Source organism: Pediculus humanus, genomic scaffold (assembly GCF_000006295.1).
Source record: "Pediculus humanus corporis 1103172108309 genomic scaffold, whole genome shotgun sequence".
Lineage (NCBI taxonomy): Eukaryota > Metazoa > Arthropoda > Insecta > Psocodea > Pediculidae > Pediculus > Pediculus humanus.
The window spans coordinates 1,034,676-1,046,816 of NW_002987878.1; the positions used below are offsets into that span (position 1 = coordinate 1,034,676).

Below are 12,141 nucleotides of genomic sequence, written 5' to 3' on the forward strand. Positions count from 1 at the left end.
TCATTTTTTTACTCTATGATTTTTTTAAAAATCCGTTCATCAATTAATTTAAAAATTAAAGGAAGAAATAATGTGTTAATAATAATCGTATCATTCATAATTATATTGTTATTTCGAATTTTTTTAGAAGGAAAAGAGGGGGAAGAAGGGGAAGAAGGGGGAAAAGAGGGGAAAAGGGAGGGGAAAAATAATAATTTCCATCGTTTTCCCAAATGAAAATGTATTATTATTATAGTTAGAGAGAGAGGAAAAAAGAAAAAAAAAAAAGTTTTGGGTTTTTTTTTTATTTATTTTAGTTCCCTCAAGCATTTTTTTTTTTTTTTTTTTTTTTGATAAAAATGAATTGAAAATGAATTGAAAATGAAATTTTTTAACGCTTCGATCGCAATGCCAGGTAATTTAAAAAAAAAAAAAACTATACAGAATATAAATCTATATACAGAAGTAGAAAAAGATAAAAATGAAGATTCAAAGAAAAAAAATTGGTAAAATATTTATGAATTCATTTTTTTTTTATATATAAAAAAAAAAATCATTTTTTTTTTTTCCCGTGCGTGGGTGTGCGTGCGTGCCCCCGGGGGCGTATTTGGTTTACCCTTTTTTTTATTTTCCCTCTTTTTCATTTTCATTTCCCCCCCCCCCTCCCCCCCCTCTCCCCCCTCTTTTTCTTTTTTTTTAATTTTTGAATTGAAGGATTCGGTTAAACCGCGAAGTTGAATTTATATATGTAAAAAATATAAAAAAAACATTTACGCGATTTAAAGTTAAAAAAATTTTTTCCGTGGGATTATACGCACGTGCGTACGTGCGTGTGTGTATTTTGCGTATACGTACAACGCGCGTAAAAATTTTCTTAAACGAATTAAAAATGACAGAAATCGAGTGAGTGAGCGAGTGTTAATGACACGAAAACAAAAACTCGACAACTTTTTTTTTTTTTTTTTTTTTCTACTGCCACGTTTTTTTAAGGTAACGCTTTAAAATTTTTTTTAAAACCGATATGAATAAGAGAAATATGAAGGAAAAAACCGAGGTGGGAAAATATTATTTAATTTAAAATAAATAATGTCGGAGGAAAAAAAAAACCGTTAAAAAAATTTTTTTACTTTTCTTTTTTTTTTCTGTTAAACTAATAAAATGAAATTTTTAAAAAAGAAAATTGGAATATTATTATTATTATTATTATTTTAATTTTTTTGCGACATTTTTTTTTAAAGAAAACGACGACGACGACGACGACGAAAAGAAAATTCTTTTTTTTCTCATTCGTTTCCTTATCAAAATATATAATTATGTCGAAACTAAATTTAAAATAATAATAATAATAATAATAAACTTCAAATAATAATAATTATTATTATTAAAATGACGTCAAAAATGAGTTAATTAATTAATTAATTAAGTAATTAATAATTTTTCCAACGATTTTTCAAACGTCATATCGTATATTGTTTTTAATATAATTTACGGTGGGAAATTTTTTTTTTTTTTTTAAAGTGGCGACAAAATTCTCTGAAATATTTTTTTTTCTCATTGTAATTATTGTTTACGTGTTAATTATTTTTCGAATGACTCAATGAAAAAATTTTTCTTTTTGTTGTTGTTGATAAAATAAATTTAACGAACCGTTAATATTTTCGCATTATTATTATTATTATTATTATTTATAATAAGAAATATTTTGTGCGTACACGCGCGACATTTTTAAAATGAAAGAAAAAAAAAATGATCGTTTATTATTATTATTATTATTATTTGAAATTTAGAAACCGGACAAAAGAATGAAAGAAATAAAAAAAAAGGAAAAAAAAGAAAAAAAAGGAAAAATGGCGGAGAGAGGAGGAAGAGAGAGAGAGAGGGAGGAAGATGGGGAGGAGGGAAGGAGGAGGAAAAAACTTGTTGAATTCGATTCTTATCCTTCCTATTATTATTATTATTATTATTACGTTTTCTTTTCATCGCGTGATGTAATGGAAAATTTCATATTTTCTTTTAGATAATAATAATAATGGTTTTCGTTTACGTTTTGTATTGACGCCATTTAAAAATGGTCGGAAAAACCGTATAAGTTACGACAGAAACGATTTAATTTATGGTTGTTAAATATATTTGAAAAAAATAAACAAAGTGTTAACGATTAAATAAAAACAAAAACGTTGTTAACTTAAAAAAGAGAGAGAAAATGTCACTCTAAAACACAAGAAACCAATTCGAAAACGACAAAAACTTTTTAGGTAGAAAAAAAAAAAATAGTGACGTCATACGGGAAAAGTTTTTTTATCAAATGTTCTGCTGCACTTGACGTCACAATTTTTTTTTTTTTTTTTGCGACAAAATTTTTTTTTATTTTTTTTTTTACGTCGTTAAATTTTTTTAACTACACTTTTTCCCCATTTCATTCGTCGTTAAAAAAAATATAATAAAAAAGAAAAAAGGAATTTTAGTCGTGACGTCATTTCCGACATTTCGAGTTTTTTCGATAAATCGATATAAAATCGGTCGAGTTATATAATATAATACGATCGGTAATACGATCGGTAATTTTTCGAGTTTTTACGAGTCCGTAAGAAATTTTATTATTATTATTATTATTATTATTATTATTATTATTATTATTTAAAAGTAAATGAGGATTTTTTTATATTTGTCTCAGGAATATTCTTCATACTTCCCTGTGTCGATAATTATGCAAAAGTCGATCTTCGATCGAGTGTTTTCGATATTCGACCACAAGAGGCAAGTTTTTTTTAATAAAAATTGTTATAAATAAGAGCATGAATTGGGTGTGTTAGAAGGTTTCCATTTCCTCCTGAAAATTTGCTTGCTTTCAGGATTTATAAACATTTTATTTATTTATTTATTTAGTTACATAAAAAAACCGGAAGTGAATTTTAACGGTTTTTCATTCGATTCGGAATAATTTAAAAAAAAAAACAAAAATTTTTTTTGCATGTTTTTTTTTTTTTGAAAAGTTTGTGGGTGTGTGCGTGCGTTTCGAGTTTTTGTTTGTTTGTTGTTTGTTGTCTGTTTTTTTTCCTTTTCGTTAAATTTAATGGGTACCGTTTGTTCTTTTTTTTTTTTTTTTTTGTTAAAAATGGAAAAGGAAAAAAAAACAAAATCCCAAAATCGTAATTAAAAATTAAGGGTTTTCCGAAATTAGTAAGTAAAAAGGTTGTGTAATTAATTTGGAAAACAAAAAAAAAAATTAGAAAAGGGAAAACAAATGAAAAAGGTTTCAAAAAGGAAAAGGTTTAGGTCAAAGGGTAAATTTTTAAAAAAATGATCACTCGTTTAATATCCGAGCGGGAAAAAATCACAAAAAAAAGAAAAAAAAAATTTTTTTTACTTTATATAAACAAACGCGCTTACTCCTCCTCCTCCTCCTCCCCGCCCCGCACCCTCCCCACACCTCCACCCCCCTCGAAAAAAAAGGCATTAAAAAAAAAAAAAACATTATTTTATTTAAAATCAAATACGAAAACCGAAACGTACAAAAAGAATTGTTGATGCGGTATAAACTTCCGGTTTATCTCTTTCTTTTTCCGGTTTCGAAAAAAAAAAAAAAACCTACGCTTACAAATTATTTAAACGGTTTTCACATTTTTTTTTTTTTTTTTTTAATATCAGGTTAAAATGAAAATTTAAAATAAAAATGGCGGATTCAACCGATGTGAATTTTTTCTTTCCTTTTAATTTTTGTAAAATTTTAATTAACGAAAAAAAAAAAAAAAAAGTGAACCGCGTTTTAAATATTTTAAAAATAATAAGGGGATAGGGAGAGAGGGAGGGAGGGGGAAACACAAAACACATTTAAATACAAACAAAAAAACGCGTTTTCCCTCCCCTTCTCCTCACTCCCCGTACTCCACCCCCTCTACTTTTTTTTTTCACTTCCCGCCATTTTCTTTTCACCAACGGAAAAGTCGTTGTTTGTACGACAGACAACGACTTTTAATAAAATATATAAATAAGTAAAAAAAAAAAAATCTTTTTCCCACCTCCCCAGAGGCCTTTTTAAAAGAGTCAAATCGGATAATTTAATTCTCCTGCCACGTTAAAATATAAAGATTAAATAAATTGATGCATAAAATATAAAAATAAATAAAATAAAATTTCAGGGATTATTTTTATTCTTCCTTGTTTGGACATTTGCAATCGGGTCGATACGAGAATTCTTACCTATGACGTACCCCCTCAAGAGGTAAGAGAGAGAGAGAGAGAAAAAAAAATACGCACACTCACGTTTACGCACTTGTTTCCTCCCACCCCCCACCCTCACTCACTCACTAATCCGACAGAAAAAAAAGAAAAATTCTTTCTCGCTTTCCACGTTTCGTGTTTAATCATTTTTTAATGCTTTCGAAATTTCTCCCCCGCCATCCCCCATCGTTTCGTCGATAAGTAAATTAAAAAAAAAAAAAAAAAAAATCGTCATAAATTTAAAGAAGGCGGTGTAATTTTTTTTTTTTTGCGATCGCCATATTTGATTTTTTTATATAAACGTTCGCGACAAATGAATTTTTTTCTTTTGTCGATTATTCGTATTAAAAAAAAAAAAAAAAAACCATTTTAGAATTTTTAATCGCCTTTTATCGAGTTTCCTTTCTCCCCATCTTTCCCCCCTTTCCCCTCTCCCCCCTACTCTATGATCCCCGAATAAAAAAAATAAAAAAATTTTTTTCTACGAGTGAGTTAATTCCAACGTTTTAATGTTTTTTTTTTTTTTAACCGGATCGAATTGATTTTTTTTTTTCGAAGGAAAAGAATGATAAGAGAGAAAGAAAGAGAGAGATAGAGAGAGAGAGAGAGAGGGTAGAGAGGGAGGAAGGGAGAGAGAGAGAGGGAGAGAGAGATAGGGAGTAGGTAGTAAACGGAGGAGAACAAAAAAAAAAAATTTTAAAGACGAGGTCGAGAAGTTTCGATTGATTGTTTTGAATTTTTCATCATCACGACCACGATTATTATTATCATCATCATCATCATCATCATCGTCGTCATCATCATCATCATCATCATCATCGTCGTCATCATCATCATCATCATCATCATCATCATCATTATCGTCATTTCATCTGTCGACGACCGGATAAATTTAATTTTTTTTTTTTTCTCATAAAAATCAGTCAATTTAATAATGAAACCTCTCTCCTTTTTCATCCCGTTTTTATTAATTTTTTCTATCCCTTACCCCTCCTCTCTCCCTCCCTCCCTCTCTCTCTCTTATCTCTCTCTCTTTCTCTTTAAAAAAAAAAAAAAATTCGTTTTGTTTCAAGTAATCAATTACCAACCTTTTAGAAAAAAAAAAAAAAAAAAAAAACCTTTTCATCTTTTTTTTCATCATCATCATCATTATTTTTTTTCCCCCCTCTCCCGTTTCAAAATTATTATTATTATTATTATTTTTGTTCGAACGCACACACACCCACGCACGCACGCACGCACTCATGCACGCATGCAAAATATCATAGCGTAATAAAAAACATTTCTACATAACACGTCTAGATATGAATTTCATTTATATTTTCATAGAGTAAAAAAACTTTATTCCGCATTCGAAAATTAAATTTCCGTTAACGTGTTGTTGTTGTTATTATTATCATTATTAATTTCGTTTTTTTTTTTTTTTTTTTTTTACACGTCGACGAGATTTTATAAATATTAATTAACACTCGAAATATTATTTCACAAAAAAAAAAAAAAAAATGGAAAAAGGGAAAACGATTGATGATAAAAAGTTAAAAAAAATTAATTTTCCTCGTAGTCTGCTACAAAGTCGGCGTTGCCATTTAAATTTTTTTTTTTTTAAATAAACCGGAAACGAATTTTTTTTTTTACGTTTTTATAAAACCGGAAAAAGCGATGTTTGTTTCGCACGAAATGATATATACATATAAATACAAACGCTCTCGCAATTTTCATTTATGTTTTTTTTTTTTGTCGTGGCATTAGAAAACTTTTATTATTATTATTATTATATGTTATTTCACGGGAAAGAAAAAATGTATTTAAATTCATAATAACAACAACGTTTCATTCATTATTTTTTTTTTTAATTATCTTTTTCTTCTTCTCTTATTTAATATTATTATTATTATTATTATTATCATTATTATTAATTTCACGAATGGAAAAAATTACGCGGTGAAAAAATTATTATTATTATTATTATTATTATTTTTTTTTATTAAAACTTTTCGTTTAAAAAAAAAAATAAATACAGCAGGAGGAAGGGTTTGGGGGGTGGGTTTTGGGGATTAGGGGGTTCGGGGGGGGGAGTAAGAGGAAAAGCTAAACAAGGTTGAATTTTTTTTTTGATGTGTGATGATACCGGCGGGTGAAAAATTAATTAGGAAAAAAAAAATTCTTTTTTTTTTTTTTTTTAAATTTTTTTCCGGCCGCCGTCGGAAAAAATTTTCCGGACATTTTATCGCCGAAGGAAATTTAACGGAAAATTCTTATCTAGGTTATCGTCAAATGCTTGTTTAAAAACAACAACAACAAGGCGAGAACAAAAGGAAAACATAATTCTCACCGAGTTTTCACTTCTTCTATAATAATAATAATAATAATCGTATAACCGTTGGGAAAATCTTTCCCTCCCCCCTCCCCTATCCCCCCACCTCTCTCCCTCTTCGCAAAACGAATCGGAAAAATCGAAATTGTATTTCCGGTCAATTAAATAAATATTATTAAAGAAAAAAATAATTCCATATAATATTTAATATCTTTCAAAACTTTTTTTTTCCCTTTTTTCTTTTTTTCTTATTCGAGAATGAAAAGGTTAAAGGTCAAAATATTTTTCAATTAAATTCATTTTAACCCCACGATTCGATCGAAAACAATCAAAATAATAATAATAATAATAATAAAAAAGTTTCAATGAGATTCGTTCATAATAATAATAATAATAATAATAATAATAATAATAATAAATTTTAAATGTTGCTCGATGATAATAATAATGATAATGATGATGATGATGATGATTTGGATTTTCCAGGTATTGACAAAGGACAGCGTGACAGTATCAGTGGATGCAGTTGTTTACTACAGAGTATGCAACGCGACCATATCCGTTGCCAACGTTGAAAACGCGCATCATTCGACGCGTCTTTTAGCGCAGACGACGCTTCGTAACACGATGGGAACAAGATTGTTAAGCGAAATATTAAGCGAAAGGGAAAACATATCACAAGTCATGCAATCCGCGTTGGACGATGCAACCGTCGCTTGGGGCATCAAAGTCGAAAGAGTCGAAATGTGAGTCAGATTAAATAATAATAATAATTTTTCACGTGTCAAACACGTGTGTCAAAACGTTTTGTTTTAGAAAAGACGTACGATTACCGATACAATTACAAAGAGCCATGGCAGCCGAAGCGGAAGCATCGAGAGAAGCTCGTGCCAAAGTTATAGCAGCAGAAGGTGAACAAAAAGCATCGAGAGCATTAAGAGAAGCATCTGAAGTTATTGGCGATTCTCCAGCAGCTCTCCAGCTCAGGTATTTACAGGTAATAATAATAATAATAATAATAATTTTTAATAACTCACCCATTGGAATTTCTTCCTTTTCATTTTTTTTCTTTTTCCTGTTTTTCAGACGCTGAACACGATATCCGCTGAAAAAAATTCAACGATTGTATTTCCGCTACCGATCGATATATTAACATATTTTATGAAAGCAACACAAGCACATCAACAAACGATGACGCAATAAATTCTTTCAAAACCGGAAATACAAAAAAAAAAAAAACCGTTGAGAGAATTCATTCTTATGTATGATGTGTTATATGGAAAACGATTTTGAATTCCTTGATTTGTTTTCGAAGGGCAGGGGAAGGGGAGGGGGAGGAGAAGGAGGGGAAGTAATATAATTATTAATTTGATTTGATGAAATGAAAGAATAATATTGATAAAAAATCACTCAACTTTTCTTAATTCAAAATTTATATGTACATGAATATAAATCAAGATGGCGGTCTGTCGATGAATGTGTGTTTTTGATGTTGTTTCAATTAATTAATAAAAATTTTTACACGAGCACTCAAATATGTGTTATACTCTAGTCATAATTATTATTATATTATATTATATTATGTAATTGTAACCTTCATTTTTATCACACAATAAATCACAATAATATAATAATAATAATGTCAATGAAAATTTTTTTTTGTTTTAAATTCTTTATAAAACTATTCGTTTTTTTCCCTTTCCCTTTCCCCCCCTTTCCCTCTTCCATTCATCTTTTTTTCTTTAATAATAATAAATGAAAAAAGTAAAATTTGAGTTTTTTTTCTTTTTTTTAAACACACATAAAACTAATATTTCCTTACCTCGCTATGAAAGTAATTAACACCGAACGAAAAAAAAAAAAAAAGAAAACTTTCAAAAACTGTTAATAATAATATAAATCAAACGGATTCACAACTAAAAAAAAAATACTTTTCTATTTTAGTAAACTCTAACAACAAATAATAACAAAAACTCTTCATTAAAATACTTTTTAGTTTGTTAAAAACAATTTTCCGACATTAAACTTTTTAATAAATTAGTTTAATTAAAAAAAAAATAATAATAACAGCACGAATTTTTTTTTTGTGTTATAACTACGCGTTTACACGTTCTACTTTTGTCGAGACTTTATCGAAATGAACCGTTCTTTCTTTTGACGACAATTTTTATTGGCTCGCGTCGGTTAACAAAAATTTTTTTCCATTAAATTCACAACAATTTTCAAACAATATTCACAACGTATTGACTAAACGTAAATTAAAAAAATTTTTTTTCCTCTTAAATTCACAACAATTTTTAAACAATATTCACAACGTATAAACTAAATATAAATTCAAATTTTTTTTTTTTTGTTTAAACCTCGAACACGTTTTTCCATTTCCTTCTCATTGTTTTCTAAAAAAAGGTTTTCTTCTTGTATTATTATTATTATTCGGTTTAAATATTTAAAACAAGAGGGGGAGGGGGGGGGTAAAAGAAGGAAATTGAAAAATTATATTAAAGCGGGGATAAAGAAGATTATAATAATTTTAATAAATACATTATATAAAATCCCAACCTTTTTTTCTTTTTTTATTAGAGTACAAAATGATTTTTTAAATAAAACTCATTAAAATTTTCATAACAAAACCAAATTTTAATTAAATAATAATAATACCATAATGATAATCATGCTCTGTTTAATAAATTCGTACAGGGTTGTTGAATGTAATTTAAACAAAATCCATGATTTGATGCGTCATCCGGATATTCTGCACCATCTGTGTGATATATTAATCTGAAAGGCTTAACTGTGCTTAGTAAAGTTGCTGGAGTGAGAGAAACTTCGCTGTTGAATGTTCCACCGCAAATTCTATCCACGCATGGATACGGACCATCTCTTATAGTACCCACATTCGATGCACAGGGTATGATGAGCCAATCCGAATCGCAAGGTTGAGGACCATCGCTACCTATGATGGCAGCAACTTGATTTTGACTCAACGTGTTACCGCTCAAAGTGAACGCGCTGCTAAAATTATTCACTGAAAACAAAAAACGTTATTAACAACGAACTCCATATTTATTACTATTATCATTATCATCACCATCATTACCCGGATCGACGCATGGCGAATAATGTATCCCGCAAAAATTTCTCTCCGATCTTATGCATATGCTGTAATCCTGATTTGACAATTGTAAACCCGCTCCCGGATCGTAATTGTACGATTTGATTTGTCCAGAAACTCCAGTGAAATATTGCAAACAACCATCTTCGGCTGAAATTTTTTTTTATAAATTAATAAAATAAATTTTTTTCTTTTTTTTTTTGGAAAAAAACGTTTATTTTTGTGTCGTCTGTTCTTCGCGTAAAAGCGCCAAAAAACGGTTCGCAGCGCCATACACGCGAACTAAAATGTTTTATTTAGTTCGTTTAAAATACGGATAGATGTCGTATACCTACCCTTAATGACGGAATCGCAAGGGATTTGACATATTTTTACTTTCCAAGTTCTGTCAAAAGATGGCCCACTCGTGACAAACGTTAATGTGACAGGATTTGTTATACCACTTCCGGCATCGATATACACTGAAAATTAGGTTTTTTTTTTTTTTTAAGGTACAAATAAAATCGGGTAATTTAAAGGTGGTTGGTTTTATATAACTCACTGTGATTTCCGTTATTCATTCCGCAAATCCCCGGTACCGTGTTACCACCGGAAACGATAAACTGATCATTATTACAAATGTTATTTATAGGTTCCGGTCCAGCTATGTTAAACTGATCGAAATCGAGACGAAATTGACAAATGTTCGGATGAGATTTATGAACGGTCAACTGACAAGAACCTGTACCGTCGTAAGATTGTGGAAAATTCGGACTTACAAAATAAGAACAATTTTCTTTCGTGTCTTGTCCGCAAGTTGCCAAAACTATTTTTTAAAAAAGAAAAATCTTTTAGAGCGAAATAAAAGTTTCAAAACTTTGCCTGTATTGACAAACTTACAAACGCAACAAATTCCGAAACCTCTTGCGCAGGGTCCACTCGATACTCCACCACGTTCTTCGCATTCAGCCGATGTTAAACAGGTACCATTATCACCGGAAGATGCTCCACAACCTTGATTTTGAAATTCTACGACGGTAAAAAGTGAAAGAACTAAAAAAAAAAGAAGTTAAAATCGTTTGTTTTCCTTACGAAGGCAGCCATTTTGATTTTGAAATAAAACCAACTCACATCTTCCGTTTCTTTTCGTATATCGATTTCCGGTATTATCCGTCGCTGTCGTTTTACATTGCGTATTACGATAACGATTTTTTCTAACGTTTTCTGGAATATTTTCAAATTGTCTTAATTTCGTTCCCGAAATCTGAAAGAGTAACGGTTTTTATGTGACGTCACAAAACATACGAGAATGACGACAAAAAAAAAATTAAATTTTTGTTACCTGTTTTCGTCTAATTATTTTATTTTTTAATCTTACGTTACGAAACGTCGTCTCTTTCTCTTCTTCTTCTTCCCCCGACGCACGGCAAAACAACCCTACAAACAACAAACAACAAACGACGAAGAGAAAAAAATAATGATAATTTTTATTTTTCATACCTCTAACTCGAATAACATTAAAAAAAAAACTGAAAATTTTTGTGAAAGTAAATGAGATTTTATTATGTGTGCGATGCGAAACAAACAAACAAACAAACAAACAAACGTTATTATCATCATCATCATTATTTTTTTCTTTTTATTTACGCATCGTGAAAATTACAATCCGAAAATTAATTATGAAAAAAACCCAGAAAAAAAATAATTAAATTATTTTTCCACGGAAAACTTAACAACGAATTAATACCGACATTGTTTTTTTTTACCCGAACCCGATAAAAAATTATGGTTTAATTACTCTATGACTCGAAAAATTTTTTTTACTCTATGAAATCTTAGGATTATTTGTCGCTTTTGCAATTTTTTTTTTATTTATTTTTTTTTCAAAGGCGATGGGAAGTAGATTGTAATTTGTTTAAAAACGAAGCAGGATAAATAAAAACAACAAACAACAAACAAAAGGAGGAAAATCAATGTAATAATAATAATAATAATAATAATAAGAAGAAGAAGAAGAAGAAAAGTTTTATTTAAAACGAAGAAAACAAAAAATTTTCATTATTTCATTATAAATTGACATTCGTAAAATTTCAAAATAACTCGAGATAACAAACAAACCACCAAACAAACAAACAAGCAAGCAAACAAACGAAAGAACGAAAGAAATAAGAAAGAAAACTTTTAAAGTCGTTGAAATTCGATAACAAACAATTTTCTTGTAGAACAAAAAAAAAAAAAAAAAAAAAAAAAATTATGTCGAGTCATCATATAACGAACCTAAATAAAAAAAAAAAAATATAATAAAGAAGTCAAATGGCGATTGAAATTTTTTTTTTTTTGACAATGAAGGGACCGACCGATAGACCGAACAGCCGACCGAACAACCGAACAAACAACCGACCGGTAGCTCAAAATGTCTAATTAAATTTCATATAATTAGAATGATTATCATGTAAGAATCAATTTTACAACGACAACAACAACAACCGTCCGACTCAGCAAATATTAAAATTATTATTATATAATTTTCTCATCG

At 29.1% G+C, this 12,141-nt stretch overlaps 2 protein-coding genes across 2 annotated transcripts in view; one reads left to right on the forward strand and one right to left on the reverse strand.

Moving 5' to 3' along the window:
- Phum_PHUM582220 (Mechanosensory protein, putative) overlaps positions 1-7,717 on the forward strand; it is a gene marked incomplete at both ends in the record, with an annotated part of 10,018 nt that extends 2,301 nt beyond the window's left edge. The window contains 4 exons of the mRNA XM_002432350.1: positions 2,654-2,736; positions 7,001-7,260; positions 7,331-7,511; positions 7,601-7,717. Coding sequence (XP_002432395.1) covers positions 2,654-2,736; positions 7,001-7,260; positions 7,331-7,511; positions 7,601-7,717 — 641 coding nt within the window. The remainder of the gene's footprint in view (positions 1-2,653; positions 2,737-7,000; positions 7,261-7,330; positions 7,512-7,600) is intronic.
- A 1,466-nt stretch (positions 7,718-9,183) lies between these two features.
- On the reverse strand, positions 9,184-11,123 carry Phum_PHUM582330 (uncharacterized protein; the record flags this gene model as incomplete). The annotated part of the gene is made up of 7 exons (XM_002432351.1): positions 9,184-9,539; positions 9,612-9,776; positions 9,962-10,087; positions 10,168-10,431; positions 10,506-10,658; positions 10,698-10,869; positions 11,106-11,123. The coding sequence occupies 7 exons, from the start codon at positions 11,121-11,123 to the stop codon at positions 9,184-9,186; spliced, it is 1,254 nt and encodes a 417-aa protein (XP_002432396.1).
- Positions 11,124-12,141: the final 1,018 nt, after the last annotated feature.